Below are 23,971 nucleotides of genomic sequence, written 5' to 3'. Positions count from 1 at the left end.
TTGTGTTAGCGTTGTGATGAGCTCTTCCCAAATGGCATGCCACATGACGCCATTTCCTCTATTTGGCAGAGCGTCGCCCTGCAATCAGTGTTAAGAAATTACAAAGCTAAAGCAGGAGTCAGAGCAGAGGCGCTGCAGGATCCGCTCCCTTCCTGGGACGCACTCAGCAGGAGACATGATTAAGGGAAAAAACGTCCAAATAATATCACACTTAATAAAGTGACTAGAGCAGGGTACACTGTACAAGTATAGTTCATAACAGTTTATAACCTCTACTGCTGTAAATGTACCAAAAAACATATGATCTCACTGTCTCAAGCCAAGACCTCTGTCTGTAAATACAATCTGACGAGTCCTGGTCTACAGCGACCGAGCCAAAAGCTGAGAGGCAACACTCTCTTATGTTTGCGTTTCTAGTGTCACAAGTGAGTATTGAAGAGAAGACAGAAGAAGATGGTAGACACATGGCCTTTCCCTTCAGGTTCACAGGAGAACTGCTCCAAACAGTTGAGGTCACTTGAGTGTCTGGTCAGGCTGCCTCCATGAACGACTGTGAAGGGGAGGCCCAGGACAGACCCAGGACATGCCGGAGAGAGTATGTTTGGGTTGTACCAGCAACACCCCGCTACCAACCTCGGTGAGAAGAGTGAGGCTCCTGGGGAAAGGGATCGATAAATCCATGAAATCATTTCAATAGTAATGTTTATCAGCCAATAATATGTATCTGCTTCCATCATCTGTCAGCAGAGTAAAACACACCAGCATTGTGTGGTCTCTTCAGTTGATTCAACAAATAGGGAAAAAAACAGATATCTTGGGTGTCAGAAAACTCTTCCCTACCATGTGTCTGTGGGTCCCTCCATCTCCCTCCCCACCAATTCCACACACTCACCTTTTTTTGGAAGAGGATATGGGGGACCCAGATGTTACATTTGACTGGCCAATGGAGTGCAGAGAGGGGCCGGATTGGCGTACAGTCACCGTGCCCTTTCCTTAAAAACCACTGAGCTCCTGCCTTCAATTCAGCAACTTGCGCGGCGGCGCGACTCCACTGGACCGGCAGCATCACACACACACACACCTGACATCTGGAGAGACTAACTTTTGGAAGTGTTCAGAGTTGAGTCTCGCAGATTCAGAACAGTGATCTGCGGTTGTAATTGTGCCACCATGCCAGGATTAATGAGGGCGACCCTCCTGCTCTGTGTCCTGGCTTCAGAGGCTCTGGGTCAAGGTAAGCACCTCCACACTTTTCACTTGACCTGCAGGCACATGCAAACAATGACATAACTTGGCTTTATCCTGTGAATACCGGAGCGTTGAATTGTGTTACCAGCACGTTTCAGCACCCGGCTAATCGGCAACACGTGCTGATGGAAGGAGTTTATTTAAACTAGGATTCGTCTGCTCTGCCTCTCTGGGTTTTTGATTGACAGCCGGGTGTCTTTTAAATCCAGATTGATGACAAGTGGATGTAGTCGCACCACCGCTGCACAGAAGCCAGATCTGTCCGAAACACAAAGAAGTGTGTATAAAAATGACTCCCTGGTGTTGAAGTCAAAGTCCTGAATGATGCTGGCAGCCGCGCTGGTTTTCCAACGCTGTCATTTACTGTCTGCTTTACAGCTGATCTCCATTAACCTGATTTTTCTTCTACAGAAAAGTGCTGGCCGTTCATAAAAGCAAATATTTTCGTGTGACTACAGCTTAATAGTCTCCATATCTGACTTATAAATGTCTCGCTGTGGCTGTGTGCCATCGAGGAATGAATCCATCCGACATTAGAAGACAGTTGTGGAGAGAGAGGCTGAATGAATGAATGATTCTGGATGGAGGAAAATCAGACTTGGCTCCACCTCGGAGACAATGTGAACCTTTAAACAGACTGCTAAAATGTACGATCCCGAGCCACGCTCTTTAAGAAGTAAAGGAGAATTTTTGGCACATATGCTGCCATTTCCACCTAAAATTCACAAAAAAATTGTCTTTGTGGCAACCACAAGCAATAATGACAAACCAGATGACCCCTTTCCCCACCTGCTGTCCGTACTTAATATAAAAAAGGGCACAGGTAAAATGACTCTCCTGTCCAAATGGGCCAGAATGTCACACTTTCCAATTGAAAAGCTAGTCCCCAGTTCTGTCCACCGCTGAATAACCCCTGCCTGAGTGGGCCTGCCAATTCGTCTGGACACCTTTACTGTTGTCTCCAATTTTTCTCCCCCGGGTATTATTTGACAAATATTTTCCACATCGTTCTGCTGTCTGTCTTCACCAAATCCCCCGCCTTTGTCTTTCTCCAAATATTTCTCCGCTGGCCTTGCCCTCTTGTCACTCTCAGCATATACACAGAGGCGTAAAGATTTATGAGTTATTTTCCTATTTGAAGGCAGCAGCTGTTGCCGGATGCCCACTAAACTCATAGGGCAACACTGGCGTTAGCAGATCACTTGATGATTCATTCTGCTACTGCTGGTCCCGAGAGGGCGCCGGAGTGCAGGAACAAAGACAACTTATGCCACAAGATGAAGTTTTTTTTAAATACATTCAAAGAGACTTCCCATTGGGCTTGAGTGTTGAAGAGTCAATGAAAATAAAAGTAAATCTATTAATGGTTTATAAGTCATTGCAAGCGCATCTAAAGATACAGAACGGTAAGTTGCGTTCATTAGTTATTCACACACACTTTATTAAACTAGTATCAAACCTTGCTTAAATAATTTCACAGAAAAAGCCTCCTCAGTCATGAATCCTTATCAAATCTCTCAATAAACATTTTCTATCAGCCATTTGAAAACAAGTCCACAGTGTTGCATGAGTACAATGTAGATTGCATTCGGGAAGAAGTATATAACAGGGTTGTTGAATTGTTTCTGACAGCGGGCCGGAGTTGAGGGCATGGAAATGCACAAGGCATACCTTAGTGGGACAGACAGAAATATGAGTCACAATACCATTTCACTCACAGATTCCTGTCAGCTTCTTTTCTTTTCTCAGATTGTGTGAAGTTAACTACAAATAATATATTTTATAACGGAGGCAGGTTATTTCCAACACCATGGTTAACTCCTCTTGCTTCAGTCAGCCATCTTTAATAGATGTCAAATAACCCAGCCTGCCTTTCTGTTAAGACTTGTTTGGAACATTGATGTTTGGAGCATAAGATTTCTTCTAAATGTAAATGAAAAATCGACACAATTGGTAATTTAAGATAATTGGTGACTGTAAACAAAATGTAGTGTCGTGTTGCGGGGTTCAAATGACAGGTGTTTTTAAGTTTGTGGTCATTGCATCAAAATAATTAAAGGACAAGCAAAAAAAGTAACTTCATTGAGAGCGGTTTATTTCTTGAAGGATACTTTAAAATCCCAGTGTTCAAGCAGCCACTCACTCACTCACCCTGCCAATGATTTAACCACCAGCTTTGTAATATTTATGTGTCCCTGCAACTGGACTTTCTTCTCCTCTTTCTCTCCTTCTCCAGATGTTGACCACTGCATACTATTGTCTGGCCAGCTCACTTTAAAGACTGAAAGCGGAATTATGGAGGATCAAAGCCATTAACGCAGTTCTGGTTACATCAAATATTTATTTCCCATCACTGTAGCCCGCAGTTATTTACGAGTAGAAGTACAGAGTTTTGCAGTAAATCATACTCGTGTGGGTGAGTGTTTCCCAGATTCTAGTTCTTCTTCACCTGACACCACATGTTCATAAGTTCAAGCTGGGACACTTTTTTTTTTTTTTTTAGCACCTATTGTTGGCGTTTCTGTCTTTTGTACACCAATGCGCCGCGTTCCACTAATACCTTCTTTGAAGAACCTTCAGCATCTGTCAGCTACCTTTATAAATCCCTGATTTACATCATTAGTTCATGAGTCCAAACGGCTGATGAGCCACAGATGTTTACAAATTCCAACGTGAATATTTGCATACAAGGTAAGTCGTAGTGGAGCGGTTTCAGGAGAAAGAGCAGGCCTAACTGTGAGCGCACACACACCTCAGCGAAAGACCCTGGCCAGCACATAAACAGCCTCCCTGGGTCGCGGTAAACAGCTCATCACATTCACAGGCCCACACACAAACTCATACACAAATATATTCACATGAGCTTTTGATTTTAGCCAAATATCTCACCATTATTTGACTACAGAGCTTCATTTCGCCAAATGCTCTGATGGCGGAGGTGTTCTTGAGAGCCCCCGCTGTGAGCCCAAATACATCTGGCACAATTACATATCCAATATAGCCATGGACTCCATAGAGCCACCCGCCTCTGCAAGCATGTTCCCTCTCTTCGCCCCCGTTTCCTCAGTAAATCGTGGCAAAAAGCGGGAACTTCCCTTCTCCAAAAAACACATTTGAAGAGTTCCTATTTATGACAAGCTTCTCTGTGGGCTCCCGAATCAGTCCCTGGCAGTTGATCACACCAGAAGTTATCCATCCATAATGGCTTCCAGTCAAGTTCCACATCTTCCTAAGTCCTTCTACTTACCTACAAATCCCTCCATCCCGCAGCACCTCCAAATCTTTCAGACCTTCTTTATGCTTTAGTCCCGTCCGACAGTTTGTGAGGCATTTATCATTTTTTTTGTGAGGTATTGGGAATATTGGACAGCAATACTACAGGAAGACATTTGTTCTGGATTCACCAAACAGTTTTTCTTTATTATTTTGTACAATATGCTATTACTAACCCAGTAATCCATTTCCTGGACCCCCTCATTTCTAGCTGTATCACCTTGTGAAATAGGGGACAAGATTCATGCTTCTAATTTCAACAATATGAGGCGGGATTTACTCTACTTTTTAGGGCCATGACCACAGCTAAACACATCGTTTGTATTCGCATAAACAGAGTCAGATAGACCTCTCAGACACTCCAGAGTTTTCAGATACTGTCTCCAATACTCCATAGTGGATACATTAAAAAACGTGAACGCTGATGATCCGAAAGAATGACGTCACGACTCCGTCTGCCTCGGGTCTCCTCCTGAAGTACACAAGTCCTCAATATATTCAGCTACTCCTTCATTATGATGAGCAGTGAACGGTCGCTGTGAGCGCAGACATGCTGCAGACATAACAGTTAAAGCACATGCTCTTCAAGTTTAATATTCTCACCAACACTTCAACACTTTTCTAACGGCATAATCAAAGTAGAAGAGTATGAAATTCAAATCCAAACAGACTGCTGCTTTGTCGTGTGTCGACAGAACATGCAGCAGCCAGTGACCACAGATCTGATAAAAAACACGAGTAACACGTGTCTCCGGTCACTCTCCCACGTCTCCATCAATTTGTAGTTCAGAACTGTCAACACTCGTCCAAGCCAACGTCTCATTTCATGTACAGTTTGAAAATGGTCCTGCTAACACGCAGAAGCTACGGTGCACACGCTTCCAATATGGATGTGCCAGAGCATTACAGCGGCCACTACTGGCCTGGTAAATGCATTACTTAGTTTTAGGCCACCCTTTTTTTAAAGCAGCTCGGAAAATACACATCATTTTTTTGTCAAGGGTTGTCAACTTTACTGTCATATACTCAGCAATATATCATGCAATTCAGGAATAGTGGAAGATGGCATTTGCCATGCGGCCAATAAATGGGATCAGTCAGTTACGAGTTCAAAACTGTACCTGAGTTTGAGCAAGTTTATACAAAGGACAATAGGTTTCAATGTGTTTCTATAATACCACTTTCATAGGGCTTCACGGTGACATGATTTGGCCGTCATGACTATTTACTTTTGCACAGTGAAAGAGACTATATATAAGCGCCACTTTTGCCTTTTTAACTGGCCCTCGCGCTCTTAAAAAACAGGTAGTTAAAAGTTGATGTACTTATTTGACACCAAAACCTCCGTTAAGTTGCGTGACTCAAAGAGGATAATCTTGAGGGTCAAAGTTCTTCAACGGCAAAGGGAAGCTGGTCAATAACTCAGGTGCTTGTGAATCTAAAGTTAGCCCTCTAAAATAAGAGCGTGTTGTTAGAGTGTGGCCTGGCTGAGTAACAGTGACAAACCAGACACGTGGGACAAGCAATAATCTGGTAGCTGAATTTTAGACACACCGGTGCCATTAGCCATGAGGCTATGTGAGTGGAAGCTTACGCTAACGCTAACACCCCACAGGTGCACGTCCCTTCTTTTGTGAGGCGGGTGGTGGGTTCTAATAAACTTGGACAAGTCACACGGACAGGGTCAGCAGCAAAGGCATGCACTGAAGGACAACTTTACCAACAAGGCACTTAAGGATAGATGCTTTCATCACTAAAAGGGAAATTGTAAATTCTAACCTTGTTACTCTTGGCAGGAGGAATCTGTTTCAAGTGCTCCGTTCCTTGATGAGCCAAGTGTCTTTGCATGCCAGCTGCACAGCCTCATAAAATCCAGTGGCTTTGAAAATTCATAAAGTGCGAACATGCCACTCAGCATAAGCTCACTGAGCTGCTGGCATCCGAGCGGGTGAACCTGCCACGACTGAGGTCACTACTCCAATAGTTTTCCTTCGCTGCTCTTATCTCCTTTCACTTTGAAAAACACTCACCTCAAAATCCAATGGGAATCTAAATTGTGTTTATAAATTTATTTTTTTATAAACAAGGAGGACTGGATCTGGTTTGTCAGCAGCAAGTAGATCAAATGCAAGAGGACAATTTGGTCGCTGCGCCTGGCTGCTGTGCATTTTGTTTCAGTTCGCCTTTGATCATTTGTAAACAAGGAAGAAACATGCTGCGCCGAAGCAAATACAATTTTCTCTACCATCCTGCCTAAGTAGATGCTTGTGAGCTGTTACCAGAACACACACACACACACAGAGACTCACACACACACACATTGGTATGAAGCAATACTTAAAAGGAGAAATGATCATTTGTGTGTATGAAATAAATCTATATTGAAAAATCACTGGACATCCACAGATAAGCTTTCTAATTGTTTCTTTTTTTCTCTTCTTGGAGTCTTTTTTGGTTATAGATTATTTTATTATTAATTAACAAATTCTTTTGTCAATTATAATAATATAATAATTCATAGTGGATCTTTTTTATGTGTCCTGGTATCAACGTGTGTTGGTTCACATATTGCGTGCCACGGTTGTGATTAATGACATAAATATTTTGACTCCAAATCATTTTAAGTATTTTTGAGATGGAGGCTAAATGACCAGCAGAAGTTGGTAAGTGAAAATAGTTGGTAAAAAATGAAATAAAATAAAATGCTCATACAATATTAAGGGAAAAAAAACAAAGCAAAAAAAACTCAAACACAAATTTGTCTTTTTCAGTCCATAACAAAAACTGCTATTTCCGAAGACACTTAAAACCCCTTTTCTCATTTAAGAAGCTCTTTCTCCCTCTTTTTGTTCCATCTAGTTTTGCTGGCCGAAAAACAAAGACTTGAAGTGAACCATAAAACTTCAGGGACGAAGAGAGATACTGGATCATAGCGATGGAAGTTTCCATAGACTCAGCAGTGTGTGTCCGGCGTGCACATAGAAATGCATGCGCACAGCTGCACATCCTCACTCACCTCAGTCAAACGGTGTAGTCTGGTGCGCATCAGTGAGTCAAAATAGATACTCGGTCTGCAGTAATACGTATAACAAGTTTATGTTTTGAGTTGGTGCTACAGAAATTCAGAGCACCAGAGAGGAGGTGGACGGAAAGAGGCTGCATTGAAGCATTGCTTAAGACTTGAAAGGCGGGTTAGGCGTATGAAGGTCAGAGAGGGGGACATGTGGGACAGAAAACAGGCAGCAGTCGTCCATTCTGATCTGTACAAGCAGCCAAATCTGCTTAGTCAACATTTCAATTTAAATATGTGCCGCATGTGTGTGTGTGTGTGTGTGTGTGTGTGTGTGTGTGTGTGTGTGTAATGACAACCAGATGAGGAGCTGTTTACCTTGATCAAACATGAATGGACACACTACTGCGATTATACCTCATTAGCGAACGTTCATTTTGTTTTTCGAGAAAAAGCATTAATGTGCAATAACCTTGGGGAAAAAAGGAATAAGTTCATCATAATTTCATAATGCTTCATCTCTGCAGCTGTTTCCTCAATCACACAGTCATTATATTTTATTTTTTGCCTCCAGCCCGGATGAAAATTTATAATCATTTGGATTTCAGCAGGCTAACTTTGTCACTGACTCGCAGGAGAAACAACCAAAGTCAACATTTCCAGGTCAAGTTTTTCCATGTTGTTCTAGTTCTGACTGATGACAGAGACTTTTTCCTGGTTACAGAGAATTACTTGATCATTCCAACTGTGATCGTCACACTTTTTACATCTACTAAATGGAGCAACCCCCGTACGGATCCAAAATACACCTGCTGATTCAATCCTTTGAACAGAAGAACTGTTTCATTTGGAATCACATTTTCAGACTCCCACCATCAAACACAGCTAACTGGCTCAGTTGTACTCTGAAATGTGTTTGACTGAAGACTGAAGACGTTCTTCATGTTGTTCGACGGACACCACAACAGTGTTTGACATCCTGAATCTTAAATCTGTTCATGTAATTGTATTGAGCTTTACTTTTGAAGCTGAAACTCATGACACTGATGTTTGTCTGCAGGTACAGAGAGGAGAGTTCGACCAGACAGGAGCAGGAGAGACGCTTTCCTGGACACACAAAGTACAGGTAGAGGAAGTCCAACCTCTTGACACTTCCTTCTTTGCTGAGGATGTAGTCTTCAGAGGATTTCATTTCCCAGAAAAAAACTGTATTTAAATGAAGAAAACTGTATAATGATAACAGACCTTTTAATGTTTAGTCAGTTGAGTTGTGGTACTAAACATGAGGATGAGGGAAGCATTACTGGCCACTCTGGTGTTGATGAAGTCTTCCTTTAAGTTACATTTAAAACAGATACAATTCATAAATCGCAAGTTACTTTACTGCGATTCATTGAGATAAAAAAATCTATTGAGGGCCCTAGTTTTAATTTTATAAATGTATTATTATGAATCTTCAATTGAGGATATACTGTAAACAAGTCAACTGGAACGCATGCGTTCATTTGATGAACTTGCACTGTTGTACATGTATTTAAAATGTGTCATTAAAATAATAATCTTTTTTGGCGATGAATTAGCTTTGCATCAAGATAAAAATAGAGATTTTTGTACTTTCAAAGTGGTTGGAATCTAATGGCCACTGCAAAATGGCCACACTGCTTGGCGCTCTGTTTTTTTTCTAAAGTTTATTATTAGCATTTTTTTTCTATCTTTACATTAAATGACCGACAAGGACTAAAAAGAGTTAAAGAGCATTGTGATTAGCAGAGTCCCTTCTGGTTTCAACAGACCACGAGGGTGGAAGCTGAGAGCAGCTGGTTATATTTCACGTATATTAGTGAGTCAAGCCTCTTGGAGTCATGAAATAAACAGATTGTGCAGGAGTTAAACATGTGGTAGAGGCTCCATATTTGTCATATTAATACCTAAATTATCATTGTGAAATGAATGAACATTGCTCTCTGACACTTCTTCTTAATCTCGCGAACACTGCAAACATGTATTAAAACATGGAGAACCTAGATGTGCGCTGAAAAACTATTCATTGCAATGGCTGGCTTATTTTTGGATTAAAACATGAACTGTTGTGAACCCACCCACAGCTGGGAACCTGTTTGTTTCACTTTGTGACATCATTTATAGGTTTTCAGCAGATGTTCCCCTAAATGTGTACATTTTTATGATCTCTGACCTGCGTGTCACCCCGACCTATTGCCAGCTGCAGGTCCTTTGCTCTCTCCTGGATGCTGTGTTGAGTTGTTTTTGTGACTCCTAAACCTGGAATTCTCCTCCAGGCGTGACCGAGTGGACGTCTTGGTTCAACATTGACCACCCTGGGGGAAACGGAGACTACGAGCGCCTGGAGGCCATCCGCTTCTATTACAGAGAGCGAGTGTGTGTGAGGCCCACCGCCATGGAGGCCAGAACCACAGACTGGGTAGCGGCCACAGAAACAGGAGAAGTGGTCCACTCCAGTCTGGACAAAGGGTTCTGGTGCATCAACAAAGAGCAGCCCTTCGGTCGGGTTTGCTCCAACTACCACGTCCGATTCCAATGTCCCCCAGGTACCCAAGGCCGCTCAAGACAGGAATACGTGAGCTGTTTAAATAAACATCTGTTTGTTGTGTCGATCTAGTGCAAAGCTACTGGACTGACTGGAGCGAGTGGGGTCCTTGTTCTACCACAGTCTGTGACGATGTGGGCGTTCAGGTGCGCCAGAGGAAATGTGTCAGCACACAGCCCACCCCACTGCTGCTGGTTCCAGCATGTCAGGGTCACCATTCAGAGAGGAGAGAGTGTGCAACACCGCCGTGTCCAGGTGAAGTCCACTGGTCAAATCCAGCCTGTGACAATGAATAAATAGAGTCCACAAACTATTGCCCTGATGTGAGTGAGAATTTGAGAGTTTGTTGGCCATAAAACTTGGATAGAAGTCTCATATATTGATCTCTGTGTCTTCTTTGTTAATGTATTAAAGTATATAAGCTTGGATTACTGTCTTTATCCTGGAATTTTAGAATAACTTTTTTGCTTGAGAGTTGAGATGATATGAAACTGGTTCACTAAGCTTTGTCTTTCTGTCTCCAGCTGAGTGGGGTCGATGGGGTCGGTGGGGGACATGCTCCGCGACTTGTGGCGGAGGGCGCAGATCAAGAAGGAGGACCTGTGTGAGGACCTCATCCAGCGTACAGTGTACTGGACGAGCAGTTGAAGTCCAGAAGTGTGGTAGAAGTCCATGTCCAGGTATAGGTCTCTCATACAAAGGTTCTTTTGTTTCCATGACTTCACTAAACTGACGGCCCTCTCTGTGTACATCATCAACATCACCAACAGTCAAATGCCAGCGTGTGTGCACCGAGGGCCGCCCCAGTGAAGACTGCAGCAGCTGTGTGTGTGACCGTCATGTACTTCATGGTGAAGTCCACACAGTGACTGGGGTCCCTGTGGAAGGTGCCCAGGTTTTCCTGGCCAAGGAGCCAAAAGTTGTCCGTGCACAGACCGATGAAAAGGGGCAGTTCAGACTCCAAGGACCCTGCTCTTCTGACGTGAAGTTAATCACCATCAAGAAGGAGAAGTACGCTCCAAACACCATGTCTCCCACCAGCAATACCACAGGGTCGTGGTGGGTACGAGCGGTCCTCAAGTCAGCCGGTGAGTTAAGCGCTTTACTTGTATTAGGAGACACATATTGCTTGTTCATGTTACACACTCAATGAAAATGATCATCACATCATTAGCTACTTGCTTAAAAATACTGCATAACATACTGCGTAACGTCAGGTTTGATCTGTTTCCATATTATGATGTATCGCATCCCTTTTAATTCCAATAATATAGTTGAAGTTGTCTCTTCATTGCAGCCGATATTTAGTACTTTGTGAAGACTTGGATGCGTATTGAACGTGACCCCATTAAGATCTCTCGCCCCCTCGACAGAAAAGCCGTACATTGTGAAACACCCGGAGGATAAAGTGCGTTATGAAGGAGGACGAGTTCTGCTGTGCTGCAAAGCTACAGGATCTCCAGTGCCTGACAAGTACTATTGGTAAGACAAACGCCAGGCATTGCTGCCTTGTTTGCAGATTTCAAATTTCATTCACTTCATTTTTTAGATGTTGCGAAAGAACTGGCCACATCCTTGGCTTAGATCGTACACAGAAATATTCGAATCAGACTATGATGTCAAGACAGTGTTGGTCTTCATGGCGTTACTTCCATCCACTGGGATTAAACACCAACTTGCCGAGATCTTAAGTGGGGTACACACATAACAATAATAAAGCTTTGTCATGATTCTGCCCCTTTCAGACAAAGGGGTTTATATTTTCTCTGATAAGATTGTCTTTTTGGTCTTTTAATTCTGTGGAGTAAATCTGTGAGGAGTGATCACGCTGGCTTTTTAGTCTTGTCGATCAGTGGTGGGACAGAATCTCCGTGTGTAGAGTGGTGTGTTGTGCGAGGGCGTCAGGGCCCTCACATAAAGGTCAGATTAAACTCAAGGTTGCAGATTGTAGGTGTTTTATCGTTTAAAGAAAAGTTCATGGACCTTAAGAGGACAGGTGAATGAAGATTAGGTTAAAGCAGAAGAAGCTGACTCAGACCTCAGTTGGTCAGTGTATGCAAAAGTAGAATCAATGTTACATTGTTTTATATGTGCTTCCTTCCTGAAGGTACCACAATGGAACTTTGCTGGACAGAAAGATCTACAAGTATGATGAAGACCTCGTGCTGAAGGATCTGAGCACTGACCAGTCTGGACAGTATTACTGCAAAAGCAGCAGCGCAGCAGGCAGCGCCAAGTCCACTCCCGCCTTCCTCACCGTCATCGGTATGTCAGACCTCACCCAGTTTGTAATAAATATATTTCTATTTATCCAAAAGTGTGTTGTTTGCAACTATAACATTCAAGTGGGGCTTTCCAGTAAGCAATATTGTGATGTCATGGAAACCCAATTCATCATCATCATGTCGGTCATTATTGACTACAAAGATCGCATGTCTCAGTTTCACTTGTGAGCAGCTTTGATCCGCAAGTATTGAGTCCTGATCTATTCACTGGAGTGAGTGAAGTCATGAGGAAAAGTAAACAACCGAGATTGAGTTTACTAAAAACCATCTGCCACAAATGCAGTACAACGTGAGACAGAACTTCATGACATCTCAAATATTGCTGGGATTTGGACAAGGCACCACATGTATAACTCAAGTGGATGACGAGACACGAACCCGCCAGACCTTTTATGATGCTTACATTAGTTGAAACAACATTGGTCTTAACCATTTAAAGAGAACCTGGAACCAGTAAAAATCCTCAGCTACACTCTCCAGGGTGCTCACTGAAGAGGTGAAAATTAGGACCAAACATAAATCCTGCAAATTCTAACTTTATGAGTGTGCATTCTAAAATTCACAAGGGAGGCTCGATTCTTCAAGCACCTGTTAGCTAAAGACATGATAATAAAATAATAAACAGAGTTTTTATTCCGGACTTTTAAGCTATAAACCGTGTCTGGGAAGACGTGTGCTTCCTGCATGGATGTGATTTTGGGCAGTGTTGAAAACAGTGACACATTTTTTTTAAATGCATTGACTGGCTCAGCAAATAATGTTGGTATGTTAGCTGCATGCATTTAAGTAAATCCACGTGAGTGTGTGATTCATTTTCCAAGGATCACAAAAATAAACAGCTTTTTCCCTCAACTCCAGCCAGAGGATCGCCTGCCTGCAGTTCCACCCCTGAGAACCATCTCATCCGACTGCCTGTAGATTGTGTTCAACCCGGGACGGACTCCATGTATTACAACGCTGGCCGCTGCCCACACAACAAATGTGCTGGCTCTCTTGACTTCGACATGCGGTGCAGAGATGGAAGCACTTTCTGCTGTGGAGTTCAAAACATGGAAACTCGAAACATCGACTGTGGAAGCTACACTCTCCCAATCCGCGCCGTCACCGAATGCAGCTGTCAGAAGTGTGTGCAGCCAACCGTGCTGGTCCGCGGCAGGGTGGTCACGGCAGACAATAATGAGCCTCTGCGTTTTGGGCACATATTCATTGGGAAAGAAAGGGTGGGCACCACTGGCTTCCAAGGAGGTTTCACCTTGCAAATTACTCCAGACACACAAAGGCTCGTGGTGAATTTTGTAGATCCCACTCAGAAGTTTATTGATACTCCTAAAGTGTTCATTTTGGACAAAAAAGGTGGATCTATTTATCATGACGTGAAGGTGATGAGAAAGCAGACGCCAATTGATATTGAAGCAGGAGAAACCAACTCCATTAACCTTGGGGAAATCAAAGGCGAAGACCCCATTGGGCAACTTGTTATTCCGGCTAATTCCTTCCACAAAGACAGTGGGGAGCTTTATGAGGGCACTGTGAAAGCCAGTGTCACATTCATTGACCCGAGAAACATTACTACAGCTGCTGCAGCACCTGGTGACCTCAACTTTGTGGACGATGAAGGTGACATGCTGCCCTTACGGACATATGGCATGTTTTCTGTTGACTTTAGGGACGAGACCAACAAAGAAGTGCTGGGGGCCGGAGCAGTTCAAGTCCTTCTTGACACGCAGCATGTCAAAATGGAAGATCATATTCCCAAAATGAAGTTGTGGTCTTTGAATCCAGACACTGGAGTCTGGGAAGAGGAGAGCCAATTCTCATACACCACTACGACTGGTGGTCACGGGCGGAGCAAAAGAGAAGAGCGCACGTTCCTCATTGGCAACATGGAGATCAGAGAACGTAGGCTTTTCAATTTAGACGTGCCCGAAAACAGACGCTGCTTTGTTAAGGTCCGCGCCTACATGAGCGACAAATTCCTTCCCAGTGAACAGCTTGAGGGTGTTGTCATCAGCTTGATAAACCTCGAGCCAAAACCAGGATATTCGTCAAACCCCAGAGCGTGGGGTCGCTTTGACAGTGTCATTACGGGACAAAATGGCGCCTGTCTGCCAGCGTTCTGTGATGCAATGAGGCCTGATGCCTACACAGCTTATGTCACGGCTATGATGGGAGGTGAAGAATTGGAAGCGGCTCCTTCCTCTCCAAAAATGAACCCAAACATAATTGGAGTGTCTCAACCTTACCTCGACAAAATAGACTATCAGCGTTCGGATCACGACGATCCAGCTCTCAAGAAAACGGCCTTTAAAATCAACCTCCCAAAGCCAAACCAAAACAACCTGGATGAAACCAATGGACCAATATATCCTTATCAAAGTATGATTGCTTGTGAAAATGCTCCAGTGGATGCAAATCACTTCAGGTTCTTCAGAGTAGAGAAGGACAAGTACGAATATAATGTCGTCCCATTTGAGGAGAGCGATTTGACCACCTGGACCGGGGACTATCTTTCCTGGTGGCCAAATCCACAGGAGTTCAGAGCCTGCTTTATCAAAGTGAAGATCCAAGGACAGAAGGAAGTGATGGTCAGGTCACAGAATCATGGAGGAACACATCGCCAGACCAAAGGAAAACTTTACGGTATCCGAGATATCCGCAGCACCCGGGATATGCGAGAAGCCAACACTTCAGCCGCTTGTGTGGAGTTCAAATGTAGTGGGATGTTGTTTGATCAAGCAGAGGTGGACAGGTCCCTCATATCTATTCTTCCGCAGGGCAACTGTCGCAGGATCGGCACCAATGGCCTCCTACAAGAGTATCTGATAAAACACCCACCTGTCGCCATCAACAACGAGTCCCATGCCTTCTCTATGCTTGCCCCAGTGGATCCCTTAGGCCACAACTATGGCATATACACCGTTACAGACCAGAACCCGAGGGTGGCCAAAGAAATTGCAATTGGTCGTTGCTTTGATGGCACTTCCGATGGTTTCTCTCGAGAGATGAAGTCTGACTCTGGAGTAGCATTGACTTTCAGCTGTCCGGAGAGGAAAATAACAAGGGAGAGCCTTTTCCAGCGTCTGCAAACCAATCCTGGTCAAACACTGTCCCAGATGGCCCGGGACATGAGAGAGTCGGAGGGCCTGCAAGTGCAGAGGTCATCGAGCCAGGTGGTCGTGTATCCGTCAGAGCAGCAGAGCAGGACGCAAGGCCGAAGAGTGAGCAGTACATCCAGAAGGAGGATGGTCATGCGCTCGCAGCTGCGCCAGTAACTGTGCTAATAGGTGAGAACAACTTGTTATAATTCGAAGAACACCTCTGCACTGCAGTCTTTATATTGTCCATGGCCTGTTGGTGTCTCCTCCTACGTGGAGATGCCTCTATAGCAACATCTCTCTATGTAGTTATAGCATCTCATGCTCTCAGTCTTCTCCCTCATTCATACTGTGAACATTATTAAGGTTCTCAAGCTTAGTGGTGTTGACTGGCAGTTGCTAAAATGACCGCACTGAAGCCGCTGTCATATTGTTAGAGCCATACACTGACTATACACTGACTGTAACAGTCCTGCTGCATGTCAGTCAAATAGCACGCATGTTACCACGATGAATTTGAATGGAGGATTTGTTCAGAGATGAAATCATCATCTCAAGCTGCACTGCTAAAGTTGTAACGTTAATCTCTTCTCATTTCTCCACAGATCTTCAGGAACTGTGACAATGGCTTTATGTCGTGGCTGTTAAAGAATCCAGGTTGGTGATCAGTACGAACTTCCTCTTGAGTGAAGGAAACTACAAAACTGGAACGTCATCGTCTCAACAAATACGTTGAACGTGATGGAGGACACTCATTAATCTTACTTACTTGAACATTTATCTTAATTAATTCTCGCCCTGCCCCTTGAAAACCATTCATCTTATTTGTGTATTTAATGTGGTGACTGGCACGTATTTGAATAGACTGGAACTGTTTGGAGACACAGACTGTTTGACATTTTTCTGACGTATCTCAATGTTTGAGTCGAAACCCACCGTACTTCCCCTAAACACTTTGTTGCAAGACAGATCCAGAACACCATGTAATGAGCCACTGTGCCGGAAATTCCTGAAGGAGGCAGACATTGAGCCTTTTATCGACAAACTCAGACGCTCTCCACACAAACATGGGACACGTCATTTGGTTGCAGTGCGTTGAGGCATGCCATCCGGTAAACAAGGGATGTTTTCGCTGATGCCTCCTACTGTTTTTCATTAACATGCCGCGGTGCCTACAGCGCCGCTGCCAAACACCCTCTCTCAGCAAAAGATGCAACAATCTCAGTGATTGCAGAAAAGATAATAATTGACTGTGAAGCAGGACTTCTGCAAGTGGCAAATTCACAAGTGCTCTGCTTCTCGAGTATTCTCACCACACATCGCTGACTTTTGTTTGTTTCCATGTTTGTGGGTGAGCAGTATTTGTATTTTTCTTATGTGCAATATGGTGTTATTCTTCTAGTTATACAACAGAAGAGGAAAGATAATAAATAGCGTTGAATTGCAGAGCAACTTGGGGCCCGTTTCAGAGAGGTGGTTCAGTGAAAAGTTAGTTTTCCCGGCCGCCTGAAGCAGGATCAGCAAATCTCTGCGTCAGTTACTGAGGCAACATACAGCGTGAAACTAATCTGATCGCAAGCAGTTTCCTGTTTAAGCGCAGATACTGTCGGCAGAAGACAACCCAAATTAATGTTGTATCACTCCCTGATGAGAACAAGTCTGTCAATGTTCTTTAAGAAAATGTGCTTTTAAAACAACTGACCTTCCATCTCACATGCAGCAAGCAGAGGGTGTGGGACCAAGAAGGACTGACCAATAGGAGCAAGACTAGCAGGATGAGGTGTCATTGGTGGATCACCTTGGTGCATTTTTTAAAGTTCTCTTAAAGTCCAACTTAATGCTGCATGTTATTCTATACTGTCCACATTTCTTCTGCACCAAAACAACTACTACACTACTACATTAATAGTATTCAGTCCCATTCCTCACATCTCCAGAATAGAATCAGAAACAGCTTTAATGGCCATTATAACACTGAATGATATACAGGATTTTTTTTCTCCGACTGATGGTGACTCTCAGTAATTGTAGTGAAGTATCACACTTTAAGAATAGCATGCAACGGTGCATATTTACTTTATGTACACACCTGTATGGAATATACAGGACAAAGTGCAAAAGTGTGACGATAATTTTTTGTACAATAACTTTGTGTACAATAGCGATAAATATGTTCTACTCTATGAATGTTCATATGGAAAATATCTTTATTTTTCTTATTTTTAACACTTACATTGACTCGGTCACCATTCTTCATCACGACACAGTGATTTCTGTTTCCATCTTGAAGCAAAGTGGGTGGAGCCACACTCCTCTTACAGGCGCTGAATCTACTATGACTTTGGGTGGACTGAACCATAAATCCCCCCTGAGTTTTGTACCTCAGAGTTAGACAACCCATGCGTCCATCTTTCTCACCACCTTTGGTTAACTGGCTTCTTGAAATGGGCCCCTGGTCATTCTGTCTGAAAATACAACACAGTAGAGTACAATACAGTAGAGGAGTCTAATAGAGAAGTCAAAATGCCTTTCACACGTCTTCATTTCATCATTCAATGTCTTCAAGCGCAGTTTTGGATATGATGAATGTAAAGCAAGGGGAAGCCACTGGAGCGTTACAGGTTCGGGAATTATCACTGCTCATGTTATTTAAGACAGACACTTCCTGCTCCTACTATCTGTCCACAAGTGCCTCACAAGACAACAGGTGGAATCTAATTCATTAAAAGACAGAAAGATAATAGAATTAACGACAAAGTAATTAACTATAATGACAATGTAATTAACTGATATCAGGAGCAACATTGCGTCTCAGAATAACATTGCACTTCTACTGCTTGCCACAAGTCTAGTTTCAGGACATCCATGCACAGTTTGTCAGGCCCATGTCTTGGACTTCAACATTTGCCCTCAGCGTGACTGAGTTTGACACCCTTGGTTTGCATACTATCATAGCAAGTCAAAACAGTCCCAGGAGAAATAGGTGTGTCTTTGAGACGTTTTCATGTAGACGGTCAGGTGGGTTCCCCAACATCGATGTAAGCTTCCCCAATACATAGTCGCTGACGTCTGGATCCAGCAAGACCTCCAAGAACAGAACTGGCCTTTGGGCTCAGTGTATTCCTGATGTTTCGTCCATGCTGTACAAAAGTATCTACGAAGAGGAATGTTTTGCAATAAAGCAACTTTAGCACTTTAGTTTCCTTCATTTTAAACCACTTCAATGGAGTGAGCTTTAAGCAGTCTTGGTCTGACAGAGCCATGAAGGTTGTCCACATTCTGGAGAGGAGGGGCCTGATAAATGGAAAGCGACTTCTGCCTATCCACATTTACTTTAGCAGGTGTGGAATAAGAAATGATGAGCACAAAAAGAGACAAATTGAAGTCATTTTTGAGTCGTAACTAAATGAATTTAGCTCTTTCAACCATTGCCTGCATAAACTGTAAGCTAAAAAAGGTGCATAAATGCTACACAAATAGAACCTTAACTCAAGCCCATTTTGCATTTTTGAGACAAAGCACTTTCTTCTAAGCCCCCCTCCCAAAAAAAGAAGAAAAAAAAACTCAGAGTGACACTTCCTGGTATCCCGGTTATTATCACTGACCTCTCCAATTACAAGCCAGTGAGCCATCCATGACTGAAGGGTTCAGATGTGCAGATGAAAACAAACTTCACCCTGCAGCAGGAGCCGCATCTAACCGGCAAAAAAAGAAAATAATGAAACCCAGATGTGCGAAGAGATAAATTCTATCCCAAAAAAAAAGGGTTGAGGTCAACGGAGAGGACCCAACATCTGTAAAGCAACTGGAGGAAATGTTAGACCAAAGAGGGGCAAGATTACCAAGAGATAGCTTTAATCGTATTGGGGGAGTGTTTGGTAAAGGTAGAATGTTTGTGGTCCGAGTCAATCATGGGAAGAATCTTCAAAAGTGGTTGCACATGGAAGCAGGCCGGCAGGAGAAAGTGCTTTGACGGCAGGGTCAGATCTACCCTGAATGGAGTTGTCGTGGTAAGGACGAGGAAACAATAATACCATGAGTGAACCATTACGCAAGCTTGGAAAAGACTCCCTTATACAACTGCTTTGTCTTCTGGAGGACTTCAAAAGAGATTTAACAGACAAAACATTTCCAAAGTTTTCAGATTCTAATGAAGAGAGTTTAGCTCAGAATCCACCAGATATGTTGGACAGAAGTTTCGAGGTAGAATGTTTATCTTCGTAAGTCTCTGTGGGAAGGCCTTCTTCTTCCTTATGAAAAAGATCAAAAGGGTTATTTTAGAATTTAAACGTGTATGTTTTGATCTCCAGCCATATGGAGTGAAGAATGGTCACACAAGCCTCAAGATCTTCTCTGTTGGTACAATTCCTGTGCTGTAAACACTAAAGGTTTTAAATGTGATTGGAAACGAAAACGTCAAGATGTGTTTGCATCCAACTTGAAATACCACTTCTTTTCTATGACGTAATACAGTCAATGTACCAGGTCGCCATTCACAATTCTCCAAAACAAATAACACATTACATTTCATCAATAGCTCAAAAGCACCTTTCTGTCTTTTTTATATATATATATATATATATAGTTTCAAACATGTAAGTAGCAGTAGCATACAAGTCTGGATCATCTCTAGGAGATCATGAAAAGGTCATACTCAAAACCTTTTATAACTTACGGGACAGCATGAATTTCATTTATCAACTCTTGGCAGTTCAGTGAAACTAATATTAAAGTACTTTTTAATGCATGGGGAGTTTCTCAGAACTATTGTGTTCTGGTATGTAAATTGTGTAGTGTATAAAATCCTATACCACTGTACTAAATAATTGTAAATAAATGTCTTTTTTTTCTCTCAGTCCACTGAGTGTGTGGTCATTGCAGAAGGCTAACGGATGAATGGTTGAAAAATGCGTTGTAACTGGTTCCTAGTTCAGATTTTGTTTCCTCTTCAAGTGTGAGGGCCTGAATCCCTCCTTTGAAAATATGGTCTTGTAAAGAACTAGGGAAGATCGTTGTACGTTGCTAGTCAGGATCATCCTGCACTGTTTCAAATGTTTCCTCTCCCGCATGGCATTCACAATGAGCAGAAGTGGTTGGGAGGATCGCGATATCTCATATTGTTTCTTGGTAGCACCTTACATGGTGTGACAAGACCCTAGTGGCATCAGAAAATACTTGCTTCATTTGATCAGGTCATTTGTCATTGACCTGTTTTGTTTCTCAGTCAAAATACTTTTTACTTTACATTTGATGCCTTAGGAGTGAGAATGTTTTATTATTTTTGTACTTGGTGGAACTGCCGTCCCTACTAGTTTTTGTCCTTGTACAGAATGTAAAAGGTAACAACAGCCAACCACACACAGCAGGTGAATTTCATCCTTTTAATAGCATCGACACGTCGGGACAGTAAAAGAACAAGAACAAGACATCTGACTCCCAGAGACAAACTGAGCCATGAACAAATGAAAACAATGAGAACAGCTCCTTCAACAGGCAATAAAGCAAATAGTTTTAAAAGAATTTAAAGTCTTGGCGTCATTAATACGACCACCTGGGATATTAGTAGATGTGCAATCTTTTATCATGTCCCCCCCAAAAAAGAATAAAAAATATTATAATACGTATATTTTTAAGAAGCGATGCAAGAGGTGTATCTGTATTTTAAAAATCTATTTAGAATGTAGAGCAGAAACTGTGATCTTGAAAGTAATGCATTTTATATGTGGAATATTCTCTTTCATCATCTGCCCTTGTCTTCTACATGCATGTTTAATTCTGCGCCACTTTGACACTGGTTTAATAAAATAAGTAGACAAACAAAAAATAGTCCAACGATTTAATATGTTTATTGCATTTAACTTCGATATAAAGACTGAGAACATTGTTCCAAAATCAAAATGCATACAATTTCCAACCAAAGCAATTATGGCAGTTATACAAGAACCAATAACATAATAAGTACATACTAACATTTAGAAGGAAATGTTTTTTTTATTGTTATTTTATGGTTTTAATTAGGAAGCAGCTTCAGGTTATAGAAGAAAAGGAAATAGTGCAATTTGTTGTTTGCCAACAACTACATCTGTAACAAGAGTCACTGTAGCTCCACAGTGTCCTTCAGCAAAGATTTTTGGATGATAACAGAATTCATATTTTTGACATCCAGACAAATTATGATCATATAAACACTAAAAATGTCTCTGCATAAGTCAGAGGTCTGTTGTTTATGTGAGCCGCCAGCCTCCAGGAGGTGAATAGCAGAGCACGCTCAGCAGGACTGTGAATGGACGCTCATTTTGAGCCAGTGGAATAATCACCGCAATAAACTTCACAACAGGCCGCGTCAACTCACAGGGTGTCGAGCCACACTGTCACTGACACCTCCATGACTGGATGCAGTGAGTTGGCCAAGCACAGAGCTGTCAGAAAACACAGCGAGTCCCATGCGAAGAAAAACCACCAGTGTGACTTAAGCAAGCACATAAAAGTAGAAAAACACATTTAGGGTTGTTGGTGAATTTTGGCGTGTGAAAGCACATTTCACTACAGTAGTCCCTGTGCGTCAGTAGCAAAATTCATCAGTCTTTAGAGTGTGTTCTTGGGCAGGAGGGGCGCACAAGGAGGTTGTTTAAAAAAAGATGCCACTGCATGGGACACTTTAACCCTCAAATCATTACATATCATCATCATTTTAAGTTTAGACGAAAGTTTTATGTTGTCATTTTGAAGGCAAACATTTTAGAGCAGGGTAGTTCGAGTCATAAGAAGTATCTGAGGTAAGGTTGAAAAACGTTTTTGCAGTTGCTCTACCAGTCCTCAAGCTGTTCTGCCACCCAAATATCTGTAAAGTCCAAACACAGAGCACAGCTATCAAGTCTTTCAACGATCAGCCCACTGTGTTGCCTTTGCTTAAGCAAACATTACCTTCTGTCTAGTCTGTTATCGATGCACACGCTGAGTGTGCAACAAGTCTGTCTCCACTAAAACAATTCATGAAGTCATGCCGTCTGCAGACAGACTTCAACATGGTCACACCAATGACTGTGGAAACTGTCTCTTGGAGATACGACTGAGGAATGTCTCAGCTGGCTTGTTTTCGTGGGAAAAAAGGGCTCCTACAGAAGGTCCACTGGACATGGCAGCTGCCCTGATTATTCACCTCTTGAGGTCCACAGGAGAAGTCTTTAAGGAGAGACGACTTGGGTGCTTCACAAACACATTTCCATCCTCCAGCTTGACCTGGTAGACTTGTTGCTGAAAGAACAATTGAAAGTTATTACTATGAAAAGAAAGCCAAAAGGGCAACTGCATGTGGTGCATGGGCTGAAGCCACTAAAAACTGATCTACAAAACCACTGACCTTTAACTTGGTCCCTGACTCTCCCGTCCTGAGGTCGAAGTCATAGTCGTGCCAGGGACAGAAGACCTTCAGAACTCCATCCGCCTCCTCAATGTCCCCATCACACAGTGGACCTCCTGACACACACACAGGAGGACGACTGATTATTCCGTGACCCATTCTTCTCAACACAGCTGTGGTCCTGGTTCCTGACTTGGACATCCTGTGTCTTGCTCAACATGTGTGTGAATGTTCAATTTACGTCAGTCAGTGTTCTTTGTACTGTGAGTTTATTTATCTTTTATGAACAAATACAAGTCTTTGAGTCAGGCTGTGACCAGAAAACCTAAAACACCTGACTATGTGCACTTAGAAAAACTGCTAAAACGTGTGAAAACAGACAGCTCTATGGAGAGGGAACCACACAACGCTATATTTTGCACTGAACTACATGGGAACGTTGATGCGTTAGCGGAAATATGAGCGGTAGGGGGCGACATGCAGAAGTTGTTTTGTTTATTTTTGTAAAGTTATACATGCCTTCAACAAAACAGGCCGTCGACACCACAGGGTGAGTCATTGTTAATAGGAACATTCGTATCTGGGTTTTACCGGCGTGAGCGCAGCGCGCGTCCATGGCGAAAAACTCCCCCCTCACGAAGAAGAGGCCGACGTCAAAGCCGTGGCCGCGAGAGGAGTGCAGCAGGCGGCAGCGCTTGCTGCCGAGCACCGAGGCCGCGCCGACCATGCTCCACGAACCATCCTCCTCTGTCTTGGTGTCTGCATCCTCGCAGCGGGTCGCCATTTCCGATGTCCGCCGGCGGAGAGGACGCGTCTGCCATCGGTTACTGAGTAACGAGTGTTCAGATTTAGCGAATACTATTCGGGGATAATCGAGATGACGCGACCCCCAACATCACCCTGCTGTTGTGGAGTGATGAAGCATCGACGCTCCTCATCCTCACGTTCGGCTTTGGGCGGTCTTTATTGTTATTATTGTTATTATTATTATTATTAATAATAATAACAATAATAATGATGATGATGAAACACAACTATTTTTCTGTTTCTATAAGACGCATTGTGATGCATTTCTGATTCTGAAGCATGAATCCAGAACAAAAAAGGTACTAAAGGAAAGGGAGACTGTATTAT

The 23,971-nt window shown here is 42.9% G+C and overlaps 2 protein-coding genes across 3 annotated transcripts; one reads left to right on the top strand and one right to left on the bottom strand.

Annotated features, from left to right (window-relative positions):
- The first annotated feature begins 1,052 nt into the window (after nucleotides 1-1,052).
- cilp2 (cartilage intermediate layer protein 2) lies at nucleotides 1,053-20,318 on the top strand. 2 transcript variants are annotated; one of them, XR_008412930.1, is made up of 11 exons: nucleotides 1,053-1,234; nucleotides 8,592-8,657; nucleotides 9,829-10,098; nucleotides 10,170-10,352; nucleotides 10,622-10,777; nucleotides 10,868-11,185; nucleotides 11,471-11,579; nucleotides 12,205-12,362; nucleotides 13,241-15,666; nucleotides 16,083-16,134; nucleotides 17,198-20,318. XR_008412930.1 is itself a non-coding variant. In XM_053849081.1 (10 exons), exons 1-9 carry the CDS (start codon nucleotides 1,171-1,173, stop codon nucleotides 15,652-15,654), a joined length of 3,738 nt encoding a protein of 1,245 aa, XP_053705056.1. In that variant the 5' UTR covers nucleotides 1,053-1,170; the 3' UTR covers nucleotides 15,655-15,666; nucleotides 16,083-20,318. The 2 variants fall into 2 exon arrangements, 1 of the variants encoding a protein (XP_053705056.1); XM_053849081.1 differs by having other exon boundaries at nucleotides 16,083-20,318.
- A 543-nt stretch (nucleotides 20,319-20,861) lies between these two features.
- On the bottom strand, nucleotides 20,862-23,747 carry si:ch211-212d10.2 (uncharacterized protein LOC557710 homolog). The gene is made up of 3 exons (XM_053844923.1): nucleotides 23,429-23,747; nucleotides 22,838-22,953; nucleotides 20,862-22,731 (listed from the first exon to the last, which is right to left on the bottom strand). The coding sequence occupies exons 1-3, from the start codon at nucleotides 23,619-23,621 to the stop codon at nucleotides 22,633-22,635; spliced, it is 408 nt and encodes a 135-aa protein (XP_053700898.1). The 5' UTR covers nucleotides 23,622-23,747; the 3' UTR covers nucleotides 20,862-22,632.
- Between the last annotated feature and the right edge of the window lie 224 nt (nucleotides 23,748-23,971).

This window comes from Synchiropus splendidus, chromosome 1, assembly GCF_027744825.2.
Source record: "Synchiropus splendidus isolate RoL2022-P1 chromosome 1, RoL_Sspl_1.0, whole genome shotgun sequence".
NCBI lineage: Eukaryota > Metazoa > Chordata > Actinopteri > Syngnathiformes > Callionymidae > Synchiropus > Synchiropus splendidus.
Note: the sequence above shows the minus strand (reverse complement) of the source record. Positions and strands in the feature narration are given on the sequence as shown.

Excerpts from the sequence above, each read along its gene's own strand:
- cilp2 (XM_053849081.1), top strand. The coding sequence starts at position 1,171 with ATGCCAGGATTAATGAGGGCGACCCTCCTGCTCTGTGTCCTGGCTTCA. Across the intron at positions 10,778-10,867 it reads TGGTAGAAGTCCATGTCCAG|TCAAATGCCAGCGTGTGTGC; the intron begins GTATAGGTCTCT and ends CATCACCAACAG. Across the intron at positions 12,363-13,240 it reads CGCCTTCCTCACCGTCATCG|CCAGAGGATCGCCTGCCTGC; the intron begins GTATGTCAGACC and ends CCTCAACTCCAG.
- si:ch211-212d10.2 (XM_053844923.1), bottom strand. The coding sequence starts at position 23,621 with ATGGCGACCCGCTGCGAGGATGCAGACACCAAGACAGAGGAGGATGGT. Across the intron at positions 22,954-23,428 it reads CGCGCGCTGCGCTCACGCCG|GAGGTCCACTGTGTGATGGG; the intron begins GTAAAACCCAGA and ends TGTGTGTGTCAG. Across the intron at positions 22,732-22,837 it reads AGTCAGGGACCAAGTTAAAG|CAACAAGTCTACCAGGTCAA; the intron begins GTCAGTGGTTTT and ends TTGTTCTTTCAG.